The 22972-nt window shown below is 36.5% G+C and overlaps 1 protein-coding gene across 4 annotated transcripts in view; it reads right to left on the bottom strand.

Annotated features, from left to right (window-relative positions):
* Nucleotides 1-22972, bottom strand: part of FNBP1L (formin binding protein 1 like) — a 127667-nt gene that overhangs the window by 31537 nt on the left and 73158 nt on the right. For 3 of the 4 annotated variants that reach the window (XM_042952895.1, XM_042952891.1, XM_042952892.1), the window contains exons 3-5: nucleotides 4812-4865; nucleotides 3454-3601; nucleotides 2615-2677 (exon numbers count right to left, since the gene is read on the bottom strand). In XM_042952895.1, coding sequence (XP_042808829.1) covers nucleotides 2615-2677; nucleotides 3454-3601; nucleotides 4812-4865 — 265 coding nt within the window. Of the gene's footprint in view, nucleotides 1-2614; nucleotides 2678-3453; nucleotides 3602-3858; nucleotides 3964-4811; nucleotides 4866-22972 lie in introns of those variants that run through there. The other variant, XM_042952893.1, reaches the window with a different exon arrangement.

Raw genomic sequence — 22972 nt, 5'->3', positions numbered from 1 at the left:
TTTCTGAAAGTTTTCCCTCCCTGATAAAAAGGAACAGTTAGAAAAGAAATGCCCTCTTCTTCCTGCTTCTGCATGCAACTGAATGAGGATGTGGTGCTTGGCTGCTTCATTCAACTGCTGACCATAAGGGGACAAGCCTGAGGAAAAATGCCAACGTGGTCAAGATGGCAAAGTAGACACAGAGAGGAGAAGCAGCCTTACTGACATCACTGAGCTATGGACCAACTCTGGAACTGCTCCATTTCTGAGCCCTGTTCTTATAAATCTGCATGCTCTGTTTGATACCTAAACCCACTAACCGATAGACCTGGCATCTTTGGTACTTTTTTCATATTAATCTGTCACCATTCCTTCAAAATCTTCTTTGCAGGCTATTCTCTTCTGCCCTCCATCTTTAATACCAGGGTGGCCTATTTTCATTATCCTGTGGTTCATAACTGTCTTTTAAACTGTTTTCCTCAATTTTCAATACTCTGTCACTAATTTAGCTTATTTCTCCCATTTCTTTAAATCTCCTCTCAATAATTTCAAAAATATTAATAATCTTACAATTTCATTTTCTTGATTAAACAAGATAGAGAAGAAATGGGATCCTGCACATATTTCAACAAATTCCACAGAAATTATATTTGTCTCCCTCACTAGACCACAGGCTCCACAAAAATAAGGACTACATCACTAATCACTTTTTTCACTATTCACTTTTGTACCAGGACTCAGTACATGTCAAGGATGCCTCCAATAAATACGAGTTGAGCTGAACTCACCTTTAATGGTATTGTTAATCAATGTCTTAAAGAAATTACTCCCACATTTTGTTTTGATGCTTCTTTCTTGTGACCCCTATAACTTTTGCTTATTAAATGTCAATTCTTTTTTTTTTAAATTTTAATGTTTGTTTATTTTTGAGAGAGAGAGAGATAGAGAAAGACAGAGAGAGACAGACAGAGGGCAAGCAGGGGAGGGGTGCAGAGACAGGGAGACACAGAATCTGAAGCAGGCTCCAGACTCTGAGCTGTCAGCACGGAGCCCAACACGGGGCTCTAACTCACGAACCGCGAATCATGACCTGAGCTGAAGTCGGACACCCAACTGACTGAGCCACCCAGGCGCCCCTGTCAATTGTTCTAAAGGCAAGTCAGCACATAACAAAAATAATTTGTGTCAACACAAGTTTTTAAAGGGACCAATGACTCACGAGTGTAGGAGTCTGTTATTATGTGCAAATGAAAACACATACATACTCATTAGGTGGCAGATTCTAAGAATGCTAGTTAAGGTAATTTAAAATTTAATAAATGTAAACACTCCCTAAAAGTCTTGTTAAAACCAATTAGAATGAAAATGAAAACAAAAATGAAAGAGACTATTAATAGAACTAAAAATTCTCAATCAGCACTGGTGCCTAGAATCTTACATCAATGATATTCATACAGTAGAAATTTAACCTAAGCTTTGAATATGTGTTTTTTTAAAAAAACATTTATTGAGAGAGAGAGAGAGAAACATGTGTGCGTGTAGGGAAGGGGCAGAGAGAGACAGAGACAGAGACAGACTCTTAAGCAGGCTCGGTGCTGTCAGCACAGAGCCCGACGCAGGGCTCAATTCCACAAACTGTGAGTTCATGACCTGAGCCAAAATCAAGAGTCGGACGCTTAACCAACTGAGCCATACAGGCGCCCCTAAATACGTGGATTTAAAACAAGAAAAAATGGCCAAAAACACATATATACACGAGGTTTCTTCATCTCAAACTTAGAAGTCCCTTTCCCAACAATTACAAACTAAACTGATTAACATAACATGAAAAACTCCTTTTAGCATCATTTTCAAGGAATACAGTGTCCATAATAAAAATACGCAAGTAAAGAGTAAGCTGCTTGCGAACCTGAGGGTTCAAAAAGAATATTAATCTTGTACTACAGAACATCATTTGGCGGAGAATTTTAAGGAAAGGAGACAACAATGTTCCATGCAGACATATTGTTTTTCAAATGACTGTATGCCAGAATATCTAAGAAAAACCACATTAGCAAGTACCTTTGGAAAGTTTTTATAGTAAATAATTATTGCACTTTTATAATTTTATCTATAAATACTATCAAGTATTTTCTTTCCTATAATTTGAATGGTCTATGACCAGGAGTCTAGTACTAGGAACATTTTCATGATAGAATCACTGAACTGGAAGAAACATTTCACAAATCTAGTCCACAATCTTCAATTTTCATATTCTAAGGATGAAATCAAGAGAAATCATAAAAGGTACAACTACGATCTAAGTCCTCTCAGTCTCTGTCAAATGGTCTTCTAAGATACATCACTATTAACATCCCCATTACTCTTACCCTGTTATTAATAGTTTATAGTAACTACTGCAAAGTCAAAAACTGTTTTCCTAAACATTTACAGATATCTGAAGACTACAGAGTTGGTATAAGTATAGAACCATACAGAAAAAAATAACAAAATGCACATTCTCTTTTTATACCAATGTTAAAAATGAATAAACACATAGAGAAATATTCAACTCAATAGATGTGAAGCATAGGAGAATTTAGGGCTAAACTAGTCTATAAAATTTTATGTTAAGCATGAAGACACTATAACTCACATTATCCATCTGTTTCCAGCACATATCAAGATACTGTTGAGCTTTTCGTCCTTCTTGAAGATGCTGAAGATCATAACCAAAGAAAAAAAAAAACAAAAAAACAAAAAACAAATAAAACAAACAAAAAATTACATTTAAATACTAAAAGTCTTTAAAAAACCCAAACGCTTTCGCTTAATTTTTTAAGGTACTAATTATATAACTTGATATCAAGACTTAGGAAGAGATTATTAGTAGAGCAAAACTCTCAAATGCATTTTATAGGTATTACCTGAATACTGTAAGTATAACCTTTAAAACAGATATAATTGCTAGAAAAATACATATGTCTTAATTAAGGGTTGACAAACGTTTTCTATAAAGGGTCAGATATATATCTTAGGTTTTGCAAGCCATGTGGTCTCTGTTACAAATATTCAACTTTTCTGATATAATCAAAAGCAGCCACAGGCAATGCATAAATGAATAAGTATGGGCCTGTTTCAATAAAACTTTATTTATAGTCACTGAAATTTGAATTTCATACAATTTTCACATACCATGAAATATTCTTTTGATCTTCTTTTCAACTATCCAAAATGTACAAAGCATTCTTAGCCCATGGGAACTAAGAAAAACTGACAGTAAGCTAAATTTGGCACATGGGCTGTAGGTTATCAAATCTTGGTCTTAAATCCAAAAAGATTACAATTAGCAAGAGTATCTTAAGATGATTTTGGCTAGAAGAAACTGAGTGAAACAGAAAACCAGCTTATACTGAACAAGCATTACTTTGAAAAGCAAAGTAATTATGTGAAAATATTTCATATTATATATAACTGGATAAAAACAATAATTACCATTTTTCTTTCAGTTTTCAGATCATGAGCATATCTCATTAATTCACCATAAACTCTGTGCGCCATTTCTTCTGCTACTACTTCTCGTTGTCCTGCATAGTCATTTAACTCGTTAAGGATGTTAAAAAAGGCTATACACGAGGTAAACCTGACAAAAACATATTAAAAAATGGTGAAATTTCCTTTATTTTCTTTACAAATGTTTTTTGTGAGGTATGGATTCAGCCTGACACTTGACAAATTTTAACATACTCAACCTAACTCTTTCTTCACTACTAACTCCAAATTAACTTTGTATGAAAGAATCCCATATTAAGCTCAAGTTGTATATGTTTGTATACCTTCAAGTAGTCTTAATTTATAAATAAAGGGATATATGGGGTCAAAAAATATTAAGAATACTACCTGCAGGCTCTTTTGGCATACTGGAATCTCTTAAGTAGCCAAGTGACTGGCCTGAGCTGGGGTGACTGGCCCACTTGGTTGGATTCCTAGGACTGGCAGCTGAACCTGGTGCAGAGATGATATGCTTGTTCTCGAGGACAGAACCTGCCAATCATACCACTCAAATGCATCTCGATGGCTGATCTACAGAACAATTTTGCTATCAGCTCTGGACACAGCTGCTTGTATGCCTGCCCACATCCTGAATGGAAGTAAAGTGCCATTGTAGTTGGCACCAAAAGAGGGGTAAGAAGGGGCAAAAATAAGGGTAAAAAATGTGTGTGGAGAGAAGGAGAGAAACAAAGAGAATTGCTGTATTAAAATGTATAGATCTACTCTGAATACACTGCCAGACTATTCTTTTGGCTGAAGGCAAATAGCTCAGACAGAACTCCATTAACACTAAACCTAAGAATTCTAACAATTAACAATTATACACAAAGCTGTTTTAAGTCTAGTCTCTTTGTTTCTGCATTTCAGAGCCATCCACATACCCCTGTTTAAGACCAAAAAGCTCATAACTAATTCCCAAACTTTTATTCAGAGTTCCAAGATTACCCTGACAACCTCATTCCTTTTCATTATCCCTTTAAACCAACCAGCCAAACTATCTTAATACCTCTAAGAGTAAAAGCAAGAATCTAATAAGCTAACTACAGAATCAAGTATGGAAAAAATATGAAAGACTAAGTGACTCAAGTGAAGTCCCACATACTTTAACTATTTCAGAAAACTGAGCCCACTGAAATATTCATTCTTATTAAACAGTCGTTCCTTCTTCATAAAACTGTGATTTAATTAAAACTTTAAAAAATCATTATAAAGGGCTAACAGCATATTTATTTTACTAAATAACACAAATATTAGTATTTTTTAAATTTTAATATGCAATAATAAACAGGTGTAGAATTTACCTTGGCTCTTCATCTTTGGAGGAACGTTTGGGACAGTACTTCTTAACCAGATTTCTATAGGAAGAAAAAAATTTTTTAACATACAAAATATACTACTACTGAAACTGAAATATTCTCTAAGTTGCCAATTTCATGATATCAAGAATTTAATGATAAAAAACAAGACAGCAGTATAATCATCTACTACCATTAACATATTATCTCTACATTTTGTTCTGAAAATACTGGTATCTGTAAAAGGAAATGTTATTATCTGTGTTTGTATGAGTGTAATCATAATAATAAGGATGATTATGCTAGCAAATAAGCAAAGAAGAGGAAGAAGAGAAGAAACAAAGTACTCAGTGTATGACACTGAGTCACAGCAAAAAGACATGTACTTCAAAGACATACCATCACTATTTTGTTTTGCAAATCAGATATTTTAAAATGAACTAAGATATGAAAACAAATGCTGATTCACTAATAGGATAAAAGAACAGTTGGTCAGCATCCTCCATAATTCTACTTTTATATGAACATCATTATGGGACCCTTCACATTCTCTTTTTTTAAGGCATATTAATCACACTTATACTGCAACTTTCTTTGCCTGCATCTACGTCCATTCTAGACAGTCTCAGACTAACATGCTACCTCATCTCATCTTTGCAAACTCATAAGAAGACTAGAACATGGACTCTGAAGTAACACTATACTACCTGGGTTTGCATCCTGGCTGTTTTGTGTGGCATCTATGTGTCCTTGGATAATTCACTTGCCCCATTTCCTATCAATAGCAATAACAGTACCTACACCCCACAGGGTTATGAAAATTAAAGTGGATAATATTTGTAAAGCATTTAACACAGTGCTTTACACAGTTCTCAAAATATGGTCCATGGACAAGTAAAGCTCCACAGACTGTTTGTGACTAATCCACAAAAAGCTAAGTACACAAGTTGAGAGTAAGTTTATGTCTATTGAATCTAATAATAAAAAAAATTGGTGCCTGTATTTTACATGTCTCTTTTTTATGACATTTTTCTGGCATTAAATTTTTATTGGATTTTACGAAATCAACAATACACAATGAATTGGAAACTCAAAAAGAAACTAGTTCATCAACACAAATATGATATATACTGCTTTAACCTATAGGCATTTAAAAAATAAATGGCCCTATGGCCTTTCAAATAAATACTTCAAAAGAAGCATTGTTCTAATTATTCTCAAATCATTATCAATTCATTCCATTTAATTCAGCTTATTCATTCTATAATTATCCTCTATATGCTAGGCACTGTGCAAGTTACTGGGAACATTAGAAATGAGAGAATATCCACATTCAAGATTTACATTCCATTGAAAGGAATACAGAAGTATATACCAATAATTACAACATACAACATAATAACTGCTATGATAAAGGTATGCAAAGGATGCTATAATACAAAAGAGAAGGTCTTAACACCCTGAAGAGTCAGGGGAGAGAACAGGCCAGACACTGAGGAGGGTTACATTTACCAAGTTAATTAAAAAACTCATAGTCACCACTGGTTGTAAAACAAGGTACAGGATAAAAGCTTCAGGCCTTACATTTATATACTTGTTTACCAAAAGTTTAATAGAAAGGAGGGGAAGGGGCCCCTGGATGGCTCAGTCTGACTTTGAGTGTCTGACTTTGGCTAGGGTCATGATCTCACAGTTCCTAAGTTCGAGCTCCACATTGGGCTCTGGGCTGACAGCTCAGAGCCTGGAGCCTGCTTTGGACTCTGTGTCTCCCTCTCTCTCTGACCCTCACCCCCTCCCTCTCTTCCCCCCCTCCCCCTTCCTCCCTCCTGCCCTCCTCTTCTCTCTCTCTCAAAAAATAAACATTAAAAAATTTAAAAAAAAAAAAAAAAGGAAGAAAAAGAAAGGAGGGTAAGATGGAAGAGAACAAAGATCCAGAGCTTCTCTCTTCCATAACACTCACGGCTACAAGTACATACAGTGCAACTCACTCTGGGAATGACCTGAAGACTAGCAGAACACCTCTTCTACAACTAAAGATATACAGAAAAAGCCCATCAAAAAAAGGATAGTAGGGGCAGCGACATAGTCAGGAACCAGATATCACAGGTGCAGAGGTCTTACCTAAGGAGCAAAGGGATGAAGCCCTACATAAAGTACCCTCCCTCTCTGGGGATCTGCAGAAGGAAAACAAGCCCCCATAACATCTGGCTTTGAAAATCACCAGGACTTAACTGTGAGAGAGAGCCACAGGTCTACAGGAAACTGAGACTCTGCTCTTCAAAGAGCCAGTGAATATCATTCATGGGAGGCCCAGCACAGTGGCAGTAGTTTGAAACATGCCTGGACCATACGTGAAGGACATTTATGGACTAATTTTAGGAAGTATGCAGAAGAGCAGGTATCTGTAGGAAACTTCTCCAGAAATGGAAGCATTGGCAGTTGCCATCTTTCTTTCGTTCCTTCAGCCTACTTGGCCCTCTCCTGGCAGGCACCACCAGTTCTGAAACTCTCCCATCTACTTTGGTAGAACTGTTCACCCAGTCCAGTGTTCCCCTGCAGACCTACCCTATTTAACCTATCTGCTCTGGCAGGTACCCCTCCAAAGCAACTCCTGACCTGGGAAAGGCTAGGGGCCCAGGAGCCCAGCTCCACACCCCCGAGCATGCCTGCTCAGCGTATCACAGTGGGGCCTGGCAGCCAGCTACACGAGGAGCTAACTCCACCACCGCCACACTCACAACAGGCCTCTCAACCAGGAGCACTGTGGCCCAGTCAGAACATGAGGGTGCGAAGAGCCCATACAGGGACTATCCCTGGAGTGCCTGGTTCTGCTGACCAAGGGAAATTGTATTACTTTGGCCCAAAGAATACCTTCTACATAAGGCCACTTGCTTTCAAGACCAGGAGCCACAGGTGACCTATCTAATATATGGAAACCAACAGAGAGACAGACAAAACAAGGAAATAGAGGAATACGATCCAAATGAAAGAAAAGACAAAATCTCAGAAAAAGGACTAAATAGAACAGAAATAGGCAATCTACTGGATAAAGAATTCAAAATAATGGTCATAAAGATGCTCACCAGACTTGAGATAAGAATAGATGAATTCAGAATTTAAACAAGGAGTTAAGAAAATATAAAAAACAAATATACAAAACATGAAGTGGAAAATACACTAGAAGAAGCAGAAGAATGAATGAGCAATCTGGAAGACAGAGTAGTGGGACTCATCCATGCTGAAAAGGAATTTTTAAAGAATAGGTTAAAGGGACGCCTGGGCAACATCAAGCATACTAACATTTGCATTATAGGGGTCCCAGATAGAAAAGAGAGAGGACAAAAAAACTTATCTGAAGAATTAATAGCTGAAAATTTCCCTAACTTGGAAAATAAAACAGATATCCATGCCAAGGAAGGAAAGAAAGCCCTAAAGGAGATGAACCCAAAGAGGTCCACAGCAAAGCACATAATAATGCAATGTCAAAAATTAAAGAGACAATCTTAAAGCAGCAAGACAAAAGCAAATATTATGTATACAGCAACAATCACCTAAGTCTATCAGCTGATTTCCAGCAGAAATTCTGCAAGCCACAAAGGAGTAGCATGACATTCCAAATGCCGAAAGGAAAAAAACCAACAATCAAGTATAGTCTACATAGCAAGGTTATCATTCAGAAGTGAAGGAAAGATAGTTTCCCAGACAAGCAAAAATGAAAAAACTTTATCACCACTAAACTGACCTTAAAAAAAAGTGCTTTAGGGACTTCTTAAGGTAGAAAAGGCCATAAATAGAAGAAAGTTATGAAAAGAAAAAATTTCACCAGGAAAAGCAAATATATGGTGAAAGTATTAGATCACTCATAAAACTAGTATGATGGTTAAAGACAAAAGCAGTAAAATCAATTTTGTTTACAATAATTAGTTAAGGGATACACAAAATAAAAAGATATAAAATGTACCATCAAATACATAAAACAAAAGTGCTTTAAGAATGTGTTTGAACTTCGGTGACCATCAATTTAAAACAGACTGCTATATACATAGCATGTTATATATATATGAACCTCATGGTAACCACAAACCTAAAACAAGTAACAGATACACAAAAAAACAAACAGAAAAGAACCCAAGCATAACACTAAAAAAAGTCATTGGGGGCGCCTGTGTGGCTCAGTCTGTTAAGCAGCTGACTTCGGCTCAGGTCATAATCTCACAGTTTGTGAGTTCAAGCCCCAGGTCAGACTCTGTGCTGACAGCTCCGAGCCTGGAGCCTGCTTCGGATTCTGTGTGTGTGTCTCTCTCTGACCCTCTCCTGCTCACACTCCGTGTGTGTGTGTGTGTGTGTGTGTGTGTGTGTGTGTCTCAAAAATAAACAAACATTAAAAAAAATTTTTTTAAGAAGTCATCAAATCACAAGGGAGAAAAGCAAAGAAAAAAGAAAAGACCTAGAAGAACTACAAAAACAACTAGAAAATCGTTAACAAAACAGCAATCAGTACATAAATATTAATAATGATTTTAAATGTAAATGAACATTTAATGCTCCAATCAAAAAACGTAAATACTCCAATCAAAGTAACTAGGTAACTAAATAGATAAAAAAAAACAAGACCCATCTATATGCTGCATACAAGGGACTCACTTCAGACCTAAAGATACATACAGACTGAAAGTAAAGGGATGGAAAAAGATATTCCAGGCAAATGGAAACAATAACAAAAGCTGAGACAGCAATACTTACATCAAACAAAACAGACTTTAAAACAAAGATGGGTGTTACTTAATGTAAAGAGATTAACCCAACAAGAGAATACAACAACTATAAATATCTATGCACCCAACAGAGAAGCATCTAAATATATAAGCCAAATATTAACAGACATAAAGGGAGAAACTGATGGTAATACAGTAAAAGTAGGGAACTTTGACTCCCACTTACATCAACAGATGACAACACAGGTATATGCAAAATCTGTAAGGAAACTTTGGCTTTCAATGACACATCAGAACACATGCACCTAACAGATATATACAGAACATTCTACCCAAAAAGAACAGAATACACTCTTTTCAGGTACAAATGGAACAGGCTCCGGGATAAATAACATTTAGACCACAAAACAAGTCTCAATAAATTTAAAAACACTGACATCACATCAAGCATCTTTTCTGACCACAACAGTATGAAACTAGAAAATCAATCACAAGAAAAAAACTGGAAAAAACAAAAACATATGGAGGCTGAACAATATGCAAGTAAATAACCAATGGGTCAACAAATAAATTGAAGAGAAAATAATAAAATATCTGAGACAAACAAAAATGTAAACTCGACACTGAAAATCTTTGGGACACAGCAAAGGCAGATCTCAGAGGAAAGTATAATGATACAAGACTTCCTCAAGAGATAAAAAAAATCTCAAACAATCTAACCTTACATCTAAAGGAACTAGAAAAAAAAAAAAAAAACCACACAGGGGCACCTAGGTGGCTCAGTCGGTTAAGCATCTGACTTTGGCTGGGGTGGTAATCTCGCGGTTAGTGAGTTCGGGGCCCACGTCAGGCTCTGTGCTGACAGCTCAGAGCCTGGAGCCTGCTTTAGATTCTCTGTATTCCTCTCTCTCTACCCCTCCCCGACTTGTGCTCTCTGTCTCAAAAATAAATAAATGTTAAAAAAAATAAAAACAAAGAAACAAACAATAAATCATTACCCAGACTCAACTAGAAAAAAAGAGAGGACTCAAATAAAATCAGAAATGAAAGAGGAGAGACGTTAAAACCAACACCACAAATATACAAAGATTATAAGAGACTACTATGGAAACTTATATACTAACAAATTGGACAACCTAGAAGTAATGGATAAATTCCCAGAAAAATACAATTTTCACGAATGAATCGGGAAGAAAGAAAATCTGAATACACTAAATACTAGTAATGAAACTGAATCAGAAAAACAAACAAACCTCAGTGCACCTGTGTGGCTCAGTCACTTAAGCATCTGACTTGGGCTCAGGTCATAATTTCATGGTTTGTGAGTTTGAGCCCCGCTATCAGGCTCTGCACTAACAGCTCAGAGCCTGCTTCAGATCCTCTGTCTCCCTCTTTCTGCTCCCCCGGCCCCGCCTATGTCTGCATGCTCTCTCTCAAAAATAAATAAATATTCTAAAAAAAGTTTTTAAAAAAACATTCAACACAATTAACTGGGATTTATTACTGGAATGCAAGAATGGCTTAAATCCATAAATCAATCAATGTGAATGTAGCACATTAACAAAACAAAGAATAAAAATCATATGATAATCTCAACAGATGCAGGAAAAGAATTCAGCATTCATTCATGATAAAAACTCTCAAAAAGGTAGGTATACAGGGAACATTCCTCAACATAATAAAGTCCATATATGACAAGCCAACAGCTAACACCACACTCAATGGTGAAAAGCTGAAAGCTTTTCCTCTAAGATCAGGAACAAGACAAAGATGTTCACTCTTTCCACTTTCAATTAACATAATACTAGAAGTTCTAGCCATAGCAATCAGAAAAGAAAAAGAAATAAAAAGCATCCATATTTTTAAGGAATAAGTAAAATGTTACTATTGACAGATGACACAATACCATATAAAGTCTTAAAGACTCCACCAAAAACAATAAATGAACTAAGAATAAATGAATTCAGTAAAATCGCAGGATACAAAATTAATATACTGTTGTGTTTCTATAAACTAATGACAAAATGGCACAATGAGAAATTAGTCCCATTTACAACTGCATCAAAAAGAATAAATATCTAGGAATAAATTTAAACAAAGAGGTGAAAGACCTGTACTCTGAAAACTATGAAACGATGAAAGAAATAAAAGATGGCACAAATAAATGGAAAGATATTTCATGCTCATCAATTGGAAGAATTATATTGTTAAAATGTCCATACTACCCAAAGCAATCTACACACTCAAAGCAATCCCTATCAAAACACCATTTTTTCACAGAACTAAAACAAATAATCCTACAATTTGTATGGAACCACAAAAAGACCCTGAATAGCCAAAGTAAACTTGAGAAAGAAGAACAAAACTGGAGATATCATTATCCCAGATTTCAAAGTACACCACAAAGCCTCAGTATTCAAAACAGTATGGTACTGGCACAAATACAGACACATGGATCAACAGAACAGAATAGAGAGCCCAGAAATAAATCCACGCCTTTATGGTCAATTTATCTTTGACAAAGAAGGCAAGAATATATAATGGGGAAAAGCCAGTCTCTTCAATAAATGACGCTGGGAAAACTGAACAGATGTGTGCAAAGGAATGAAATGGAACTTAATTATACCATACACAAAATAAACTCAAAATAGATTAAAGACCTGAAATTATAAAACTCCTAAAAGGAAAAAAACATGGGCAGTGAAGTCTTGGACATTGGTCTTGGCATTACATTTTTAGATCTCTCTCTTCAGCCAAAGGCAACAAAAGCAAAAATAAATAATTGGGACTACATAAAACTAAAAGCTTTTTTCACAGCAAAAGAAACCATCAACAAAATGAAAAGGCAACCTACTAAATGGAAGATATGTGCAAATGATATATCCAATGGGAGTTAATATCTAAAATATATAAAAAAACTCATACAACTCAACACCAAAAGAACAATCTCATTAAAAATAGCTATAGTTATCTGAATAGACATTTTTCCAAAGACATACAGATGACCAACAGAAACATCAAAGAATGTTCAACCTCACTAACCATCAAGGAAACGAAAAGCAAAACAACCTCACATTTTTCAGAATGGCTAGTATCAAAATAACAAGAAACAAGTGCTGGTGAGGATGTGGGGAAAAGGGAACCCTTGTGCCCCTATGTTGGTGGACATGTAAATTGGTGCAGCCTCTATGGAAAACAGCATGGAAGTTCCTCAAAAATTTAAAGATAGAAATACCACATGACCCAGTAATTTCACTTCTGGATATTTCTCCAAAGAAAATGAAAATACTAATTCAGGAAGATATATGCACTTGTATGTTTATTGCAGAATTATTTAAATAGTGAAGATACAGAAGCAACCTAAGTATCCATCAATAGATGAATATATAAAGAAGATGTGGGACACAGACACACACTCACCCACACAAGAATATTACTCAGCCTTAAAAAAAAAAACAAAACCAAAAATTTGCCATTTGCAACATGAATGGACCTAACGAATATTATGTTAAGTGAAATATGTCAGACAGAGAAAAATAAATGCCATACGATTTCACTTCTGTGTGGTAGACCATAAAAAAAAAAAAAAAACCTGAAAGAGTTATAAATACAAAGAACAAAAACTGGTGATTACCAGAGAGGAGAAGATAAGGGAGATGGGTGAAATAGGTACGAGAGGTTAAGAGGTACAAACTTCCAGTTATAAAATAAGTCAACCATAGGGATTTAAAGTACAGCATAGGCAATACAGTCAATTATAGTGCAATAAGTGATAACAGATGGTAACTACACTTATCATAGTAAGCACTATATGATTTATATAAATGTTTAAATCATTATGTTGTACGCCTGAAACTCATAACATGTCAACTATATTACAATTAAAAATAAATGTCTTAGGGGTACCTGGGTGGCTCAGTCTGTTAAGAGTCTGAATCTTCATTTCATCTCAGGTCATGATCTCACGGTTATGAGATTGGGCCTCACACTGGGCCTGGAGCCTGCTTAATATTCTCTCTCTCTCCCTCTGCCCCTCCCCTACTCACACGCAAGCACTCTCTCAAAAGTGAAATAAGTATATAAAAAAAATGTTTTTAAAGCTTTACTAACATTTACCACACCACGCTAGTACATGTACATTAGTTATTAATAATTGTGCACACACACATGTTCAAACAATTTCTACAGGTAAGGAATAAAAAGTTCAGAGACTGCTGGCCTAGAGATATCAAATATATAAAACGCTTTTCCATAACATAATATGGTAAAAGAACAATAGAAGGCTCTATAGAGGAGCTTCCCCAGAGGAGAAAGGTTGAAATTTGATTCCCTGACATGCCCTGAAAAGGTAAACAAGAATTAGACAACTGGAAAGCCCAGGGGGAATTCTAAATAGAGAAGACCTAATGATCAAAGGCAAGGAAAAGAAAAATACTATAGCATTTATGAAGAACTACAAATGGGTCATTGTTGCTGGAACATCAACTGTGAACCAAAAATGGTAATTAGTGAGGTTGGAAAGATATATGTGGAGCAGCAGAGGCCCTTCTACATCATATTAAGGAAATCCAACCATACACCCTTAACCATTGGCTCTTAGTCAAAGTTATCTGAAACACCACCCAAAATCATTTTTGTGGATGAATTAATTTATTAACTCAAACATCAGCGAATCTATGTGCTACCCATTGATTATTTCAGGTACCATATCAACAGAAAAATGATGAATCATAGCTACCAAACCAGTTAATTGTATATGACCTAGAGTCTTTCTAAGAGAGAACTCAAAAAGGAAGATGGGGAAGCAATGGGAATAATTCAGTTAATTAGAACAGACAAATACACAAAGACAGAAAGTAGATGAGTGGTTGCTAGGGCCTGAGGGAGGGGTGAATGGAGAATGACTGCTGATGGGTACGGGGATTTCTTTTTGCAATGATAAAAATATTCTAACATTAAATATTGGTGACAGTTTGACAACTCTGTGAGTATACTAAAAACCACTGAATTGTATACATTAAAAGGGTGAAATCTTATGGTATGTAAATGATACCTCAATAAAGCTGTTATAGGAGGAGGAATGTCTATTGGATAGCAGTCCATCTGCTACAGGTATGTACATCAAAGAGAGATAACAGCACTGATACCAAAAATATTTAATTTAACAATTACAAGGTAACTAATTTATGAGCACATTGATTAAGATAACTACAGTCTAGGGGTGTCTGGGTGGTTCACTCAGTTAAGCGTCCAACTCTTGATTTCGACTCAGGTCACGATCTCTCCGTTTGTGGGTTCAAATCCTGCATCAGGCTCTGTGCTGAAAGTGTGGAGCCTGCTTGGAATTCTCTCTCTCCCTCTCTCTCTCTCCATGCCACCCCCCCACCTGCTCATGCTCTCTCTCAAAATAAATAAACTTTAAAAAAAAAAAAAAAAGAAACATAACTACACAGTCTCCAACATATAAATGTGTTGTATTCTAGAAATTATTCATATTCATTCATTCATTCATTCATTCATTCATTCCTATAAGACAGAGAGAGAGAGAATGAATGGGGGAGGAGCAGAGGGAGAGGGAGAAAGAGGATTTTAAGGAGGCTCCAAGCCTAGCAGGGAGCCGAACACAAGGCTGGATCTCACGACTGTGACCGAGATTATAACCTGAGCCAAAATCAAGAGTTGGATGCTTAACTGACTAAGCCACCCAGGAGCTCCTAGAAATTACTTTTTTTTTTTTTTAATGTTTGTTTATTTTTGATAGAGCACAAGCAGGGGAGGGGCAGAGACAGAGAGGGAGACATAAAATCTGAATCAGGCTCCATGCTCCAAGTGTCAGCACACAGCCTGACTCTGGGCTTGAACCCACAAACCAGGAGATCATGACCTGAGCCAAAGTCAGACACTTAACCAACTGAACCACCCAGGTGCCCCCTAGAAATTACTTTTAAAGTCAGTGATTTTCAACCACGAATCCATGAATTACTTTAAACAGAAATAAGCCAAACTTGGGCAAAAAACATTGCAAAGAGCAAGTAGTTTCAAACTCTGAACACATTTTTTCATATCAACATTTTAAGCACTATTTAGAATTCCAGGCTATAGAGGGCATTAACTGTTTTGCTTACCTACATCACTGACTACCCTTTATTTTCTAACAGCTTGTGACAGATACATTTCTGCTCATCAAAAATAACACGTGATTTTATACATTTCCCAGCCCCCCCTGCAGTTAGGCAAGACCCCGTGACTAATTCTGTATCATGGGCCATAAGCTCTGTGTAACTACCAGACTAAAGCACTGACAACTTGTGCATAACCCTAAGGGCTCTCCCATTCCCTGCTGAACCAACTGTGGAGGCTCCATGCAGAGATGGAAGATGAAAACAGTCTGGATTTTGAGTTATCTCATGGGCTACCCTAGAGAGTTATCACTTGAACTTGTAGTCAACTTTGCATGAGCAAGAAATAAGATCTGCTGTGTAAAACCCCTGGGATATGGAGTTACTACTTCAGTACTGCCTAGCATATCCAAAACTACAGCTCTTTCAATGTCACATCTATGTAGTGACGGTGCTGCTGGCCACATGCTATGGTCTAGAAATATTTATTTGATCCAGCCTCATTATTCCAGGCTAACAAAAGTCAATCTTAAAATTTCTGTTGTACTTCTTGGGAAAACATGTTCTCTCTCTGCTGTAGCTAAACTGATAGGATATAATCTTAGATTTACCATGTGAGAAGAGACTATTTGGGAATTAAACCAACAGAGAAGAAAGCAAAACCAAGAGAAGAGAATTCTTAACATTTTCCTGAGTATCCAGATCCCTGAACTTTTCAGTCACATTAATAAATTCCAATCTGAGTTGGGCTTCTGTCTCTTAAAATAATTATGGCTACCAGAGGTTACCCATAAAAGTCGTAACACAGTTTAAACATAGCATAAAAAACATTAATTTAAACTCTAGCTTCTGGGGGCACCTGGAGGGCTCGGTCAGTCGGTTAAGCGTCCGACTTCAGCTCAGGTCATGATCTCACAGTTTGTGAGTTCGGAATCTGTGTCTCCCTCTCTTTTTGCCCCTCCCCCGCTCATACTCTTTCTCTCTCTCAAAAATTAACAAGCATTAAAATAAATAAATAAACAAACTCTAGCTTCTGGGAGGAAGAGCATATATATAGAAGAGGGAAGGGGAAGAAGTAATAATTACTTTTATCTTTTGCAATGCAAGGTTAGTCCTAAGCAATTTTTTTCATCACTCTTGCCATTCTTTATGTAAAAGTCACCCGTCTATAGCAACTCTTCCCAAACCCCAAGTATAAAGAGCCCACAGAAACCATACACAAACCACTAGGCTCCATCCAAGCCAACCCTGCCACTAGAAAAACTAAAGCATGGTCCAAAATGTTTTGCTTGTACTACACCAAATCAAAACTTCTATTCTAGGAAAACATAAGTTCTGGAAGAAGACACAACAAATTATTAATTATACTCACTTCTAGGGAGAGGGGCTGGGAAAGGACTTGAATTTAAATGTGTTACAATAATCATATACTATTTTTACAATTTTTTCAAAAAATTAATGGTAACAACATAAAGAATGTATTCCCTTCAAAGCAGCTGATCTTTGAAACTTCTAAGAAAACAGTGTAGAGTCAGCAAAAATTCATAAACAAGTGTGAATGATTAGTAAGTCCCATAAATCCCTGCTTCACATTTTTAACATAATATGCTTATTAGCTCAAATAAATCTCAGAGTGGCTTGTCTTAAACATGTCAAGTGTAAAGCATTTAGGTTGTTTCTCAACTAAAGATATTTTACGCAATTCATCACTCTCAAGAAATCTATCCTTAACTGTCAGTTCCCCTAGGCTATTCTTTTTCACAAACTTCGAACAAAACCAGAGATTCCAAAAGTAAACAATTATGATAGCAGGCTATATGTAAGTCACATTTTTGAGTAGGGTGCTGTAAATTAGGAATTAACTGAAACACAAAGTTTTATACACATGCAATACATATCAAAGAAATTAAAATAGATGTCACAGGTATGCTGATGCTTTGTTTTGATATATGTGTGTTTCACCCATGTTTTCCAACTACCTTAGGATCTCGCACTCTAGAAACAGAAGAATGAACATTTCTCCTTCAGCAGTCAGACAAAGCTTCTAAATTTAATGGGCTTCTCCAAAACTTACGGTATTCCATATATATGCTAATGATATATGTAATATTAAATATAATCACACTACTTAAGTTTAAATTGCCAATTTTAATCTTTTTTATCCATTTTCATGTTTTTATTTATTTTTGGTTTTAGGGAAAATTATAGAATATTTCAAATAATGTCTCGAAATTTTAATTCACTTTTATTAAAACTACATATTACAGTTAAATGACAGAGTATAAGATATCCCAAAGATTTTTAAAGGCTGAAAATCATCTCTATACATTTTCAACCACCTTCCAATGAGAAGCTGAGTTCCAATCCTTATTTAACAGGAGACCAATATCATATTTATTGTAAAACGGGATACAACTCATATTATTTCTTCTGGCAGAAGCATAGTATTAGATACCTGAGACTGATCAGCATCCCTCTTCTTAACTGCCCCTTCTCCCCGCAATCTAACAGTTAACATGCTTGGGAGCTGCCAGATTAATTGAAATGGCCCTATTTATGGGCCTGAATTAAGTGATCCAGAGACAGAAACTGAATCTCACTGGGCCAAAGAGTTTTCTTCCTAGAATTTCCCAAGGTCTTGGGACCTTGAGGCCAGTATGAGAGCTGAATATCTGAGACATAAAACTGGCACTGCTGGTGAGTGTATTTCCTGCTATACAGAGAAAGCCAGTCTGACTAAAGAATGGAGGCAACTCACCAAAAGAAGCCAAAAACAAAAAAAAATTTTTTTTTAGAGAAAAAGAAGAAAACAAAGGGCTCTCTGAATGTGTTTCAGATACGTTTTTACCCCTGTGACCTAACTACTTTCCAGGCCTTCCAGCAACTTGACTATTCAACCTCTTCTTGAACTCAATTAAAAAGTAAAATCAATAAAAGGTATCAATAAATAATTCAACAAATTTCTCATTATACTCATCATTCAAACTGGGTTTTCCATCACTTACAAACATGAATCTTTCCTTATACAGTGTAAAATTAAACATAAAAGATACCCACAGACAAAATGAACTTGTATATATACCCTTACCTTCCACCATATAAAAAGATTAACTCAAAATGGATCAAAGACCTAAAAGCAGGAGCTAACACTACAAAACTCTTTTAAGAAAAAATAAGGGGAAAGCTTCATGACACTGGATTTGGTAATGATTTCTTGGGTATGACACCAAAAGCATAGGCAATTAAAGAACAAATAACTTGTACATCAAAATGTAAAACTTGGGCATCCAAAGTCACAACCAACAGAATGGGAGAAAGAATTTGCAACTCATATATCTGATAAGGGGTTAAAATACAGAAAATATATTTGAACACCTAAAACTCAGTAACAAAAAAAAAGTAATAATTTGATTTAAAAATTGGGACAAAGAACTCAAATAGCATTTCTCCAAAGATACATAAACGTCCCTCAAGCGTAAGAAAAAAATACTCAAAATCACTAATCATTAGGGAAATGCACATCAGAACCACAAGCAGATCTGTGACACCCATTAGGATGGCTACTCTTAAAAATAAAAGCAGAGAAATTTTAAGTGTTGGCAAGAACATTTTAAGTGTTAAATATTAAATTTTAAGTGTTAGAACCTTTGGGCACTGCTGGTTGGAATGTAAAACAGCTCACAGCCACTGAGAAGAACATTATGGTAGTTCTTCAAAAAATTAAACACAGATTTACCATATGATCCAGCAATTCCTATTCTAGGTATATAACTCAAAAGAATTGAAACCAGGGACTCAAAAAAATATTTATACACACCTGTTCATAGCATCATTATTCATCATAGCCAAAAGGTAAGCCAAATGTCCATTAACAGATAAAATGTGCTGTGTGTGTGTGTATACACACACACACACACACACATATATATATATACACACACACACACACAATGGAATACTATTCAGCCTTAAAAAGGAAGAAAATTCTAAACATGCCCCAACATGTATAACCCTTACATTATGATAAGTGAAATAAGCCAGTCACAAAAAAAGCAAGTATGATTTTACTTATGAGGTTCCTAGAGTAGTCAAATTCATAGAAACAGAAAGTAGAACTGCAGGGGCTGTGAGAAGGATAAAATGGGGAGTTGTTTAACAGGTATAGAATTTAATTTTTCAAGATGAATTAGGTTCTAGAGATTGGTTGCCTAATGGTATGAATACACATAATGCAGTTCAAATGTACACTTAAAATGAGTAAGACGGCAAATCATATGTTAACTACATTTTTACCACAATTTAAAAAATTAAATGTAAAAAAAACAGCGGGGGGTGGGGGGGGGGGCACCTGGGTGGCTCAGTTAGTTAAGCATCTGACTCTTGGTTTCAGCTCAGGTCATGATCTCATGGTTTGTGAGTTTGAGCCCCACATAGGGCTCTGTGCTGACAGCATAGATCCTACTTGACATTATCTCTCTCCCTCTCTCTCTGCCTCTCCCCTGCTCGCTCACTCTCTCTCAAAAATAAACTTTTTTTTTTTTTGATCTCAAAAAAATAGAGTTTATTAAAGTGAATTGTCTTTTGACAACATTAGAAGGCATTCTCTTTTTTTTTTTCTTTTTTTTCTTTTTTAATATATGAAATTTACTGTCAAATTGGTTTCCATACAACACCCAGTGCTCATCCCAAAAGGTGCCCTCCCTCCCACCCTGCCCTCCCTCCCACCCCCCATCAACCCTCAGTTTGTTCTCAGTTTTTAACAGTCTCTAATGCTTTGGCTCTCTCCCACTCTAACCTCTTTTTTTTTTTTTTTTTTTCCTTCCCCTCCCCCATGGGTTTCTGTTATGTTTCTCAGGATCCACATAAGAGTGAAACCATATGGTATCTGTCTTTCTCTGTATGGCTTATTTCACTTAGCATCACACTCTCCAGTTCCATCCATGTTGCTACAAAAGGCCATATTTCATTTTTTCTCATTGCCACGTAGTATTCCATTGTGTATATAAACCACAGTTTCTTTATCCATTCATCAGTTGATGGACATTTAGGCTCTTTCCATAATTTGGCTATTGTTGAGAGTGCCGCTATAAACATTGGGGTACAGGTGCCCCTATGCATCAGTACTCCTGTATCCCTTGGATAAATTCCTAGCAGTGCTATTGCTGGGTCATAGGGTAGGTCTATTTTTAATTTTCTGAGGAACCTTCACACTGCTTTCCAGAGCGGCTGCACCAATTTGCATTCCCACCAACAGTGCAAGAGGGTTCCTGTTTCTCCACATCCTCTCCAGCATCTATAGTCTCCTGATTTCTTCATTTTGGCCACTCTGACTGGCGTGAGGTGGTATCTGAGTGTGGTTTTGATTTGTATTTCCCTGATAAGGAGCGACGTTGAACATCTTTTCATGTGCCTGTTGGCCATCCGGATGTCTTCTTTAGAGAAGTGTCTATTCATGTTTTCTGCCCATTTCTTCACTGGGTTATTTGTTTTTCGGGTGTGGAGTTTGATGAGCTCTTTATAGATTTTGGATACTAGCCCTTTGTCCGATGTGTCATTTGCAAATATCTTTTCCCATTCCGTTGGTTGCCTTTTAGTTTTGTTGGTTGTTTCCTTTGCTGTGCAGAAGCTTTTTATCTTCATAAGGTCCCAGTAATTCACTTTTGCTTTTAATTCCCTTGCCTTTGGGGATGTGCCGAGTAAGAGATTGCTACGGCTGAGGTCAGAGAGGTCTTTTCCTGCTTTCTCCTCTAAGGTTTTGATGGTTTCCTGTCTCACATTCAGGTCCTTTATCCATTTTGAGTTTATTTTTGTGAATGGTGTGAGAAAGTGGTCTAGTTTCAACCTTCTGCATGTTGCTGTCCAGTTCTCCCAGCACCATTTGTTAAAGAGACTGTCTTTTTTCCATTGGATGTTCTTTCCTGCTTTGTCAAAGATGAGTTGGCCATACGTTTGTGGGTCTAGTTCTGGGGTTTCTATTCTATTCCATTGGTCTATGTGTCTGTTTTTGTGCCAATACCATGCTGTCTTGATGATGACAGCTCTGTAGTAGAGGCTAAAGTCTGGGATTGTGATGCCTCCTGCTTTGGTCTTCTTCTTCAAAATTACTTTGGCTATTTGGGGCCTTTTGTGGTTCCATATGAATTTTAGGATTGCTTGTTCTAGTTTCGAGAAGAATGCTGGTGCAATTTTGATTGGGATTGCATTGAATGTGTAGATAGCTTTGGGTAGTATTGACATTTTGACAATATTTATTCTTCCAATCCATGAGCAGGGAATGTCTTTCCATTTCTTTATATCTTCTTCAATTACCTGCATAAGCTTTCTATAGTTTTCAGCATACAGATCTTTTACATCTTTGGTTAGATTTATTCCTAGGTATTTTATGCTTCTTGGTGCAATTGTGAATGGGATCAGTTTCTTCATTTGTCTTTCTGTTGCTTCATTGTTAGTGTATAAGAATGCAACTGATTTCTGCACGTTGATTTTGTATCCTGCAACTTTGCTGAATTCATGTATCAGTTCTAGCAGACTTTTGGTGGAGTCTATCGGATTTTCCATGTATAATATCATGTCATCTGCAAAAAGCGAAAGCTTGACTTCCTCTTTGCCAATTTTGATGCCTTTGATTTCCTTTTGTTGTCTGATTGCTGATGCTAGAACTTCCAGCACTATATTAAACAGCAGCGGTGACAGTGGGCATCCCTGTCGTGTTCCTGATCTCAGGGAAAAAGCTCTCAGTTTTTCCCCGTTGAGGATGATGTTAGCTGTGGGCTTTTCATAAATGGCCTTTATGATCTTTAAGTATGTTCCTTCTATCCCGACTTTCTCAAGGGTTTTTATTAAGAAAGGGTGCTGGATTTTGTCAAAGGCCTTTTCTGCATCGATTGACAGGATCATATGGTTCTTCTCTTTTTTTTTGTTAATGTGATGTATCACGTTGATCGATTTGCGAATGTTGAACCAGCCCTGCATCCCAGGAATGAATCCCACTTGATCATGGTGAATAATTCTTTTTATATGCTGTTGAATTCGATTTGCTAGTATCTTATTAAGAATTTTTGCATCCATATTCATCAGGGATATTGGCCTGTAGTTCTCTTTTTTTACTGGGTCTCTGTCTGGTTTAGGAATCAAAGTAATACTGGCTTCATAGAATGAGTCTGGAAGTTTTCCTTCCCTTTCTATTTCTTGGAATAGCTTGAGAAGGATAGGTATTATCTCTGCTTTAAATGTCTGGTAGAACTCCCCTGGGAAGCCATCTGGTCCTGGACTCTTATTTGTTGGGAGATTTTTGATAACCGATTCAATTTCTTCGCTGGTTATGGGTCTGTTC

This window comes from Panthera leo, chromosome C1 (genome assembly GCF_018350215.1).
Source record: "Panthera leo isolate Ple1 chromosome C1, P.leo_Ple1_pat1.1, whole genome shotgun sequence".
NCBI lineage: Eukaryota > Metazoa > Chordata > Mammalia > Carnivora > Felidae > Panthera > Panthera leo.
This window is presented reverse-complemented; position numbering and strand designations above follow the sequence as displayed.